Below are 11,757 nucleotides of genomic sequence, written 5' to 3'. Positions count from 1 at the left end.
GAGATGAAGTACAGGCACAGTGAAAAGAATGCTGAGCTTACTTCAGGCATTCACTCATTCCATGTCCCCATTCCAGGCACTGTGCTAGGTGCTGGTGATTCAGAGATGATTCTAGTTTGGAAGGATAATTACAATACAGCTCAATGAGTGCTAAGAGATAGGGAAGTCAACGTTGGAGGGCATAGGAGCACAAAGGGGCAGTACCCATCCATTCATGGGGGGATCTGGGGAGGTCAGAAAAGACTTTCAGGAAGAGATAATGCTTTAGTTGAGTCTTGAAAGATAACTATAAATTAGCAAAGTAAACAAGTGTGGCACCTGTGGGGAAAAGGCATGGGCAAAAGCACAGAGATGTGAGAACATGGCTGAGGAGGAGAAAAGTAAGCAGTTTGGTGTGGCTGGAAATAGGAAATCTGGGGGAAAATGATAAAGATGGACAAGACAGGAAAGTTTGGCTGGGTCAGATCACGTAAATCAGGCAATGATGTTAGAAATTTCTCCTGAGAGTAATGAAAGTTTTTAACAAGGTTGTTGGTGGTATGGTGGCATCTAGAATGGTTGCTCAGGCTGTTGTTGTAGAGGATGGATTGCAGGAGAGTGGAGGCAGGGAGACCTATTAGGAGGCTGTTGAAATAGTCCAGACAAGAAGCCATGAGGCCTGAACCAGACTCTGAGCACTGGAGACAGACAGGAAGTGTTAAGGAGGTGGAGTTACCAGGGCTGATGGGACTGTGTGGTGCAGAGTACACTGCATAGAGAACAACTCCCAGGTTTCTGGCTTCATGACCTCTTGTAGTTGGCCATCGAAGTTCTGCTTCCCTCACTGGGCTATTGTGAGGATGGAGCCATATAATGGACACGAAAGTGCTTTGAAATGGCAAAGCTGGATACTCGTCCAGAACCAAAAAACCAAACCCGTTGCTGTCGAGTCGATTCTGACTCATAGCGACTCTATAGGACAGAGTAGAACTGTCCAGTAGGGTTTCCAAGGAGTGGCTGGTGGTTTCGAACTGCTGACCTTTTTGGTTAGCAGCTGAACTCTTGAACTCTGGGCCACCAGTACTCATCATCACCCACATAATCATCAGAGGTCTCTGATCAGTCCATGGAACAAGGCATGAGGATTAAGATAAATCACGATAGTTACCCAGATGTCAGGGAGCTCAGGAGCCCCCTAAGGAGTTAACCTCGAATTCCCCACACCTGCCCTGAGCTGAGGCCCGGGGGCGGGGTAACCGAAACCCCACCCCTGGGCGGGGATTGGGCGGGGCCTGGGCACTGCCAGAGCCGAGCGGAGCTGGAGCTGTAGCCTCAGCTCCAAGCCTCCGCGGTGGGGACAGACCCGACCCGCACCGCCCTGCCCACCGAATCCGGCTGCACCCTCCCGCCGGCTGCCACCGGGTCCGGCCGCTCGGCTGAGCTGCCCCGGAGCAAGTCCCTCGTCCCACACCCTGAGCCCAAGGTAAGGGGCGCGGCTCCGGTACCCAGCCCCGGAAGGATCTGGGACCGATCCGCACTGGGGGCAGGAGCCGGTGCTGAGGAGGAGCGTAGGGCAGCTGAGAAGCACTGAGGGGAAGGGGCTGGGGGAGGCCGCTAAGGAGGGGACGCCGCGACAGAGGGAGGTGCGGGGCCACGGGAGGGGGCAGTGAGGGAGGTCTACCCAGACTGTGGGGGCCGCTGGGGGAGCACCAAGGGCAGGGGACAGAGGAAGCCAGGAGCAAAAAGAGGTCGCTGGGGCTGGGGGAAAAGGGTGCGCGGCAGCCCGAGGGCAGTGAGGGGTCGTTGAGGGGCGTCCGGGGAGGGGGACTTTAGGGGCAGGAAGCATTAAGGAGGGAGCTGAGAGAGGCAGTGCGGGAAGAGGATACCCGGCAGCCTAGCGTCAGTAGAGTGTGTTAAGGGGGAGGATTGAGGGGAGCGAGAGCAAGGGAGGGGCGTGGAGCCGAGGAGTTAAGGGGAGGGGACTTGGTCGGCGGGGGTCGTTTGAGCTGGGAGGAGTGAGGCGCTGAGGGGAAGGGGCGCAGGGCAGTAGAAACGTGTCTGGTCGGGAGAGGGTAAAGGGTGTGGGTGGGATGTGTGTGTGGAGAGCTGGGGGCGAAAACAGTGCGGAGAGGCAGCAAAGCTGGGTACTGGGGAGGGGTGGTAATGAATAGGGGTGAGGGGCGGGGTTTGTAGCCGGAACGCTTGAAATAATGGAAAGGTGGGAGGGGAGGCTAGGTCTACTCAGGCTGCAGGGGACGGAAGCGGGGAGCTGGTGAAGGGAGAGGGCTGTGACTTTGGGTATGGGCAGAGGGCGCCTGGGTTCTGCCCAGGGGTTGGGGGGCACTGAATTAGAGCAAGGGTCTGAAGGCCGGGAATGGAGAAACCCGCAGGGAACTTGGAGAGTTTAGGGTGGTGCGGGCCCTGGGTCAGGTTGGGGAGGAGGCTAGGTGGGATTTGTGGTGTGTAAGGGTGGAAAGATGATGGGGGCCAGAGTGGAGTCCATGGGCGCCCAGGCGCTGACGGTGTCTTGGCTGCTCAGAGGGCTGAGGAGGGGGCGCAGGCCCTGGTCGCTGTTACACTGCCACCTGGAATCAAGGACCAGAAGAAATCGTGGACAGAAAATTTATCCGCCCCCAAATCTGGGTTTTGCAGCCTAAGAGTGGAAAGGGACTTTGGGGAGGGCAGGGTTGCAGCCTCTGAAAACTAACAGAGGTGTGGAGGGGGTTGGGAGAAAGATCCCTCCCTCCCTTCCACCTTCCCGGACACCCAGTGGAAAGAGGTGAACGTGTGTGTACAGCTGGATGCATCTGTTCTGTGCTTGCAAACGGAGGACGGTGATGGAAGCCCATGAAAAGTCCCATCTATGGTGGTGGGAAGCCCTGGCCTGTGGGTTCCAGAGAAGAGGTATTCTGGGGAGAAGGATGGGTTAGAGAAGGTGTCTGGGTCAAGATGGATTTATAGTTAGAAGCAGAGGGAAGTATGTTCCTCCCAGAGGAAAGAGTATGGGAAAAGGCAAAAATTTAGAAGTTTCTTAAGGATTATGGTATGAAAGAAGGCATCAGTAATCTATAGAAAATGTTTAAGCAGGTTTCCTCTCCATGTTCTGAGCTCAGGGTTTCTCTCCATCTCCCCAGTGTCCAGCACAGGGCCTCACACACAGCAGGTGTTCAGTGAATGCTGGTTGAATGACTCAACGTTGTTGGAGCTGTGTTAGTGCTCCTGCCTCAATTTCCTCATCCATCCCCAAAAATTGTCCTGAGAAGCAGGTAGGATAATATGAGTGAAAATAGCTTTGTAAACTGTAAGGAACTGCACGAAAGAGAGAGGCCACTGATGTCATTTTGCAGGTGTGCCTCCACTCTGCCAGTGGTCACACCTTTGGCTACTCTTTACAAGGAAGAAAGGAAATGAACATTTCTCCAGCATCTTTTGTTTGCAAGGTAGAATGGATTCAAAGCACCTAGTAGAGTGCCTGGTTCTTAGTAGGTGCTCAATAAATGGTAACTATTATGGTACTGTTTCTGTGTATCTAAGAGACTTGGGAAAACTGTGAGGAGGTGGGCAGGGCAGGGTTGAGGGTGGTGAGTTGGCAGTGGGGACTGGTCTAAAGGAGCGTAGAATTAGAAAAGATGGTAGAAAATGGCATTAGGGAGGAGGGGCATAGAGTAGGGTGAGGACCACGGTTGCTGAACTCCCCACTGATAAATGTTCCCAATAAAAAGGAAATTAATTACATTTATTGAGTGCCTATTATACGTCATATATTAAGCCAGATAGTTTACCCTTTTTACCCATAATCTTTCGGGCAATGCTTGTTTTACAAATGAGGAAATTCTTAGTCATGTAAAATTTCTTGCCAAGGTCTCACAGCTAATAAGTGATAAAGCTGGAAACTGAATCCAGTTTGATTCAAAGCCTCAAGCTCTTTCCACTACCCAGGATGAAATACTAGAAGAAACATAAAGCATGCACACACACAAATTTAAAGGGGGCTTATCAAACGCTTTCTCATATACTGGTTTTAATTCTTAGAACAGTTTTCCCAGGAAGCTATTTTATTACTTATTTTATAGATGTGGAAACTGAGGCCCAGGTCATGATTTGCCTAAAGCTATACAACCTGAGAGGGCCAGGGCTCAACCTAGGTCTCTTGGACTCAAGCACATGCTCCTTCCATCAAAATAGAAGCTCATCCATTCACTTCTTCACTCCATTTATTGAGTTGATCTCTTCTCGCTGGTTTTTACGACTCTTTCCTCCTCTCCCCTCTTTCCTGGCTGAAGTTGGCTTCTTCCTTAGGTGCTTATTTCTGCTGTCTGTTAAACTGAAAGGGTTACTTGCTTTTCATACTACCCCTTACCACCCCACCTCTCCCCACAAAAAAAAAAAAAAAAAAAAAAACTCATTGCCATCTACCATTTCCTTCTTTTTTCCAGCCTGGGACCAGGGATAGCTTCCCAGATGGACCCTGGGCCTTCATCTGTATTGCTCGTCACGGAGACAGCTACCCAGCTCTATCATTTATGTGACTGTCACAAAAGAGAGAGAAGATCTGATAGATGCTTATCTTACCAGTGCCGTTCTGCACGCACCACTGTGCAGTGACCTGTCTGCTCCGATCTGCCTCAGGCTGCTGCTAGATGCTAGGAGGCTTTCTGCTTCTCTTCTAAATGTCTGCGTTGCTCCTGCCCCCTCTTTGAGAAGAACCCCTTGGGGGCTTCCATATGAATGTGCCTTGCAGCTAAATCCCTCAGCCCACTGCTTCTCCATGTTCTCACACCGCCTTATGAGAAAGCCACGTTATGTGCAGATAAACATATGTTGACAGTGCAATGTGGCAAGTGCTAGGAAAGGGAAGCTCAGGGTGCTGGGGATATTTCTCTACTTATCCTAAAATTGTTCATGATTTTTGTTTTCCCTAGGAGCAGTCCAGTCTAGAAGTCACTAGGTAACAGAAGTTCTAGTCATGGCCCTGCAACTGCCTTATTGTTTGACCTTACTCGAATCACTCCCTTTGCAAAGCCTTAGTTTTTTTACTCATAAAATGAAGGAGATTGGATTAGACCAAGAATTGAAACTATTTTTTACTCTTTACTTCCCATTCTAACACATGTGGCAGACATAGCTAATAATTGTGTTTAGTTGCCCTCGAGTTGGCCCCTGACTCGTGATGACCCCATGCACAATAGAAAGAAATGCTGCCTGGCCCTGAGCCATGCCCATAATTAGTTGTGGAACAGACCATTGTGATCCATGGGGTTTTCATTGGCTGATTTTTTGGAAGTAGATCACAAGGCCTTTCTTCCTAGTCTTTCTTAGCCTGGAAAACAAACAAAATCCCAAATCCATTGCTGAGTCAATTCCAACTCATAGTGACCCTATAGGACAGAGTAGAACCACCCCATAGGATTTCCAAGGCTCTAAATCTTTATGGAAGCAGACTGCCACATCTTTCTCCCACAGAGCGGCTGGTGGGTTTGAACCGTCAACCTTTCAATTAGCAGCTGAGCTCTTAGCCACTGCACTAGCACTACCAGGGCTCCTCTTAGTGGGGAAACTCCACCGAACCTGTTTAGCGTCATAGCAACACGCAAGCCTTCACTGATAGAAGGGTAGTGGCTGCACATGAGGAACATCGGCCAGAAATCAATCCCGGTCTCCTGCATGTTGTTGTTACATGCTGTCAATTCAGTTCCGAGTCGTAGTGACCCTAAGTACAACAGAACGAAACACTGCCTGGTCCTCTGCCGTCCTCACAATCTACATTTGAGCCCATTGTTGCAGCCACTGTGTCAATTCATTTCACTGAGGGTCTTCCTCTTTTCTGCTAACCCTCTACTTTACCAAGCATGATGTTCTTCTCCAGGGACTAGTCCCTCCTGATAGCATGTCCAAAGTACTCAAGAATAAGTGCTGCCATCCTCGATTCTAAGGAGCATTCTGGCTGTACTTCTTCCAAGACAGATTTGTTTGTTCTTCTGGCAGTCCATGGTATATTCAATATTCTTCACCAACATCACAATTCAAAGGTCTACTGCATAGAAAGCAAGAATTCTACCACTGAATCAGCACTGCTTCCATGGCTCAAAGAGGCAGGCACTTTTCCTGCTAATTCTACATGAGGCCACGATTTTTCTCAACACGGCGATGCACTGTTATATGCATTCTCTTATTGAAAGTTCACAGCAGCCTTGTGAGGTTAGGTATCATCATCATTTTATAGATGAGGACACCGAGGCTCAGAGTTTAAGTGACTTGCCCACATATTGAAGGACTGGGAAAGCTGGGGCCAGTAGCTAGGTTTTTAATGATAAAGCTACTGCTCCAAAATCCCTTTTAACTTAGCAAAATCTGAAAGTGTAAAGTCAGCTGCATCAGAAGAACGAAGACTGTTAATACATCATTTACACTGAGAGTTTGCCACATGGTAGATGCTCACTAAATGTTTGTTGAAAGAAGTAACATCCCCTAATGATTTGCTACAGGCCCAGTGTTCGCGGGGTGTAAGGATGGGTAAAACTCAGTTGAATCTGGAGGAGGGGGCAGACAATTAACTGTAAAACAAACTCAACTGATGGAGCCCTAGATCGGGAAGCAGGCAGCTAAATAAGTTTGACTGCAGAAGAAAAGGGGCCAGTGAAATAATATTTACTGAGTACCTACTACGTGCCCTTGCGGTACAATGGTTAAGCGCTTGGCAGCTAACTAAAAGAACGGGTGGCAGTTCGAACCCACCAGCTGCTCTGTGGGAGAAAAGACCCTGCACTCTGCTCCTGTAAAGGTTATAGCCTAGGGAACACTATGGGGCAGTTCTACTCTGTCATTTAGGATCTCTATGAGTTGGAATCAACTTGATGGCACACAACACCACTACCACCATGTGCCAAGAAATCAGGCCAGATTATTTACATATCGTACTGCTCCTTCTATCTGTAGCACAGCTCTGTGAAGTAAGTGATATTTTCTCTATTTTAAGGTAAAAATGCTGTAGTGTGGCTTAGAGAGATGGTGTGACTTGCCCAAGTATTCAGCCGAGGAATGGTGTAGGGATTTAAAACTTTCCCCATAACAGTGCAGGGGTCCAAATCTAGTCTCAGCTGTTGTGTGATTTGGGCAAATCCTCTAATCTCTGGTCCTCAGTTTCCATTGCAATCAAATGGGATCGATAATCCCTGTCCTTCTGACTTCATTTCCCAAGTTTATTTAGAGGATAAAAGACATGACATTGAGATAACGATCAAATCTTTGTTTTAGTAAAGTTACTCTTTGACCTAGTAATTCCACTTCTAGGAAAGTGAGCAGATTTGTGTAAATAAATGTTCACTGCAGTTTAATTTATAGTAATTAAGAACAGAAAAGCAACTTAAAGGCACAATATTAAAAAATTAGTCATAGGATACATCCATAGGAAGGAATATAATATAGTCAATGAAAATGATATTTATGAAGAGTTTTTAATGTCTTGGTAAAATATTTATGATATAATGTTAGGTGAAAAAAAAGGTAGGATACAAAACTAATGATAGTATGATCTCAGCAATTGTTGTGTGCCAGAGTTGATTCCAACTCATAGTGACCCTATATGACAGAGTAGAACTGTTCCACAGGGTTTTCTAGGCTGTAATATTTATAGGAACAGATTGCCAGGACTTTCTCCCATGGAGCCGCTGGTGGGTTAGAACCACCAACTTTTCAGTTAGCAGTGGAGCACTTAATACTTAATCACAGTGCATGGAAGGTATAGAATAAAATGTATAATATGATACCATGTATATATAAATAGAAAGTATAAATAGATCTTTGTGCTAACGTATGCAAAGAATATGAAGGATACATAAATTGGTAACATGTTTGCCTCTGTGGAGGGGAACTAGAGATTGAGAGTCAGGAGTGGAAGCAAAACTTATTTTTCATTGTAAATCTTTAGATTCTATGTTACTTTTTTTATGCTAAAAATTCAGAATATAATGTAAACTATGAATGGTAAAAAAAAGTAACACTTGCATTTAGTAAAAGTTTGAATTATTTGCAATACGTGTGTATTACCTTTTAAATTAACAAATAATAAGTTATAATTTAAAAAGGAGATGGCAATGTTTTGCTTGAAAAAAAGTGGGAGGAAATACACTAAAGTGTTAACATTGTCAGTTTCTGAGTGGGTGGAATGTCAGGTAATTTAAAATTTTCTTTTTTACGCTTGTGTATATTTTTCACATTTTCTACAATAGTATATACTTTCATAGCACACGTTTTCTTTCGTAAACAAAGAAAGATGACTGGCAGCATAGTGGCAGATGTTGTGAGGCCATTGTGGTTGCTCCCCTTGTTTTCGGTAGGAAAAGTGAGGTTCTTTTGAATCTCCAATTCTTGAAACAGGCTCTGAATCTCATGCCATGAAAAAGTGAAAAGTTGAGGCTCCTCCAATCTCAATTTCTTCTTCCATGTAAATGCTATGCCCCAGTCTCCAAGTGTCCTAGGCATGTTCCGCACTTATCTAGTGAACCTTGTCGTGGGGCAGATTGATACAGGGATGGAGCTGAGGGTCTCAGATAAAGACTTGAGATCTGGAAGAAAAGACAATGAAAAATGGAGGTCATAGGAAGCTAGTGGTGTCATGTTCAAGAAACTATTATTAAAGGGCTGCTAATTATCAAAAAGGAGCCCTTGTGGTACAATGATTGAGCACTTGGTTCTGAACAAAAGGTTGGCAGTTTGAACCCACCCAGCAGCTCTGGGGGAGAAAGACCTGGCAACCTGCAGATTACAGCAAGAAGCCCTGTGGGGGCAGTTCTATTCTGTCACATGGGGTCTTTATGAGGTGGAATCTACTCGACAGCACTGGACAACAACAACAACACCACACGAAGTCCCTCCATGGGTGGTGTAAATGGGTAAGCGTTCAGTTGCTAACAGAGGTTGGAGGTTTGAGTCCACCCAGAGACACCTTGGAAGAGAGTCCTGGCTATCTACTTCTGAAAAGTCAGTCATTTGAAAACCTATGGAGCACAGTTCTACGCTGACACACATGAGGTCTCCATGAGTTGGAAATGACTCAGTGGCAACTGGTTGGTTTAATAATACCACATATTCGTCTGCTCATCTATATTTGTCAGCTCCTTGTCTTTACAGCTCACCTGAGAGGCCAGTAGAGCCAAATCCAGCAGTTGCACTCCATTTCTTTTCCTTTGGGGGAAAAAGCAGGAATTCCTAAAGAGAGTGACAACCCAGACACTATCTCACATCGGGGATGTCCTTCCACACTCCTCTGACCACTCAGCTAGCCTCTTCTGAGGGTACCCAGTGCTGAGCACAGGAGAGATTCATGGGGAGAAGCAGGGTACCCTGGCCTGGCAAGATGTAGAAGAAGCAATTAAAGACTCAAGTAAGACATACGACCAACTGCTGGGTTATGGGGTTCAGATTCAAAGTGTTCTAGGAAAGGAGAGAATGGTCTGTGAGGGCTGTGGTCTCAGGAAAGGCCTGGAACATAACAAATATTTGTGGAATGAATAAGTGAATGAAGAAATAAATAAACAATCGAGGCTTTGAAAGATTTGGAATAATAATGACTTTTCACACCTGTATGGAATTTACCAGTTTATTAAGATCTTAATCATTGTTATCTCATTTGAGTTCTGTAGCAACCCTGGGAAAAAGGCAGGGTAGAAACCATTCTCCCCATTTCTCAGAGGTGGAGATTGAGCCCCAAGTGATGAAGTCACTTGCATTAATTCAGCACACATTATTTCCTGAATGCTGATTATGTGCCAGGACTTGTGCTGAAGCTAAGGATACAGAAATGAAGTACTTAAGTCCCAAATGCTCAGTGTAAAGGAGAAACTGGAATAGTAGTGGTTCTGTAACAATACAAGTGCCGTTGGAGGTGTGTGTGCGTCATGCTCTGGGAGAACAGAGGCAGGGGTGCATGCATCTGCCATGCACAAGGAAGGTGACACTTGACCTGGGTCTACAAGGAGTTTGTTAGTAGGAAACGGGCATTCTAGGCAGAAGGAATACGTGTACAAAGGGGCAAAGGCAAGAAATACCATATTTGGAGTAAAGTGTCATTTGATATAATGGTAACACAGGTTAGTGGGGAGAAGGCTTGGGGGAAGATAAAACTTAGTTGGTTCTTTGATTAGTTGATTCTTTGGCAAGCTGAAGAGTTTGGGCTTGACCTTTAGGGCTGGGGAGCCATAAAAGTTTTTGAAGCGGAGGAATGATAACCCTATACTGGACCTTTCCTGGACTTTTCATGTGTTAGCTGTTTTTGACTTTTTTCCAAAACTCAGCTCAGGAGTTACCTCCTCCAAGAGACCTTGTTTGGCCACTGTGCCTCCAGGTTGGGGTACATGATTTCTGTGGGCTCCTTTGGCCAGGGCTCCCCTTCGTCTTATCACTTATTCACTGCTTAGTTATTCTTTGTTTACTTGCTTTATTACTCTAATCTGTGGCCACACAGAAGTCAGATATCATGTCTGACTCACATTTTTATTCTCCATGCCCACCACAGGGCTTGACCCAGAGAAATGTGCTCAGTAAATATTTGCTGAAGGAATGAATGGAAGTAGCTGGGTCTCACCCCGTGGCCTGAGACAACATTTGGGGCAGGTGCAGTGATGGGCAACTCTGTACGTTTCCTCAGTCATGCTGGTGTGGGGAGTGAGTGTGTGAATGTCCCTGAGTAACCACAGGTCTCTGCTGCAGATGGCTTCTGTGACTGATGGTAAAGGTGGAATCAAAGATGCCTCTGACCAGAATTTTGACTACATGTTCAAACTGCTCATCATTGGCAACAGTAGTGTTGGCAAGACCTCCTTTCTCTTCCGCTATGCCGACGACACCTTCACCCCGGCCTTCGTCAGCACTGTGGGCATCGACTTCAAGGTGAAGACAGTCTACCGTAATGAGAAGCGAGTGAAGCTGCAGATATGGGTGAGTCCTGGGTATCTTGGGCAAAATTGTCTCTGAGAGGCAGGACCAGCTTGAAACTTCTGGGTCTTTTGGTATCAGGTGCCAATGTTGGTTGAATCTGGCCCTTGGCCATCCCCTTGCTGGTTTTACATAAGTTTGCTTTCCTCTGGGTGCAGAAGCATCTGTTGCTTAACTATCCAAGAGGCTTTATTCTGGCCTGTTTAAGAGGGTGAACAAGAACCTGGGCATTGGAGTCAAAGACCCGGGTTCAAATTCCAGTTTTGCCACTCACTAGCTGTGAAACCTTGACAAAATTATTTAACCTGTCTGGGCCACCTCTTCTTCCTTTAGGTATTGTAATAGTGTCTACGTCCGTAGGGCTATTGGGAAGATTAAATGAAATACATAATGTTCCAAAATTGCTTGGCATAGCTTCTGGAACACAGTAAGTGAGCAATAAATGTTAGCTACTATATCAGTTATCTGTTGCTGCATAACAAATCACTCCAAAACTTGGTAGCTTAAAATAACAATAATAATTCATTATATCACACTTTCTGTGGGCCAAGCATTCAGGAGTGGTTTGGCTGGGTGGGTTCTGACTTGAGGCCTTTCATGAGGTTGCAATCAAATGTTGGCCAAGGCTGTAGTCACTTGAAGGCTTGGTTGGGGCTGGAGGAGCCACTTCTAAGGTGGCTCACTCATATGGCTGGCAAGTTGGTGCTGGCCTTTGGCAAGAGGACTTTGTTCTTCCCCACATGGCCCTCTCCACAGAGCTGCTAAAGTATTTTCATGACCTGGAGGCTTGCTTCCCATGGAGTAGAGATACCAAAGAGAAAGTAGTAATGTCTCTTACGAACTAAC

The 11,757-nt window shown here is 46.3% G+C and overlaps 1 protein-coding gene across 2 annotated transcripts in view; it reads left to right on the top strand.

Annotated features, from left to right (window-relative positions):
* Positions 1 to 1,323: 1,323 nt before the first annotated feature.
* Positions 1,324 to 11,757, top strand: part of RAB3B (RAB3B, member RAS oncogene family) — an 82,684-nt gene continuing 72,250 nt past the window's right edge. Inside the window, exons 1-2 of one of the 2 annotated variants that reach the window (XM_003411086.4) lie at positions 1,324 to 1,462; positions 10,687 to 10,914. In XM_003411086.4, the coding sequence (XP_003411134.1) occupies positions 10,687 to 10,914 (228 nt within the window). In that variant the 5' untranslated portion in view covers positions 1,324 to 1,462. Of the gene's footprint in view, positions 1,463 to 7,835; positions 10,915 to 11,757 lie in introns of those variants that run through there. The other variant, XM_023549609.2, reaches the window with a different exon arrangement.

This window comes from Loxodonta africana, chromosome 3 (assembly GCF_030014295.1).
Source record: "Loxodonta africana isolate mLoxAfr1 chromosome 3, mLoxAfr1.hap2, whole genome shotgun sequence".
In the NCBI taxonomy this organism is placed as follows: Eukaryota; Metazoa; Chordata; class Mammalia; order Proboscidea; family Elephantidae; genus Loxodonta; species Loxodonta africana.
This window is presented reverse-complemented; position numbering and strand designations above follow the sequence as displayed.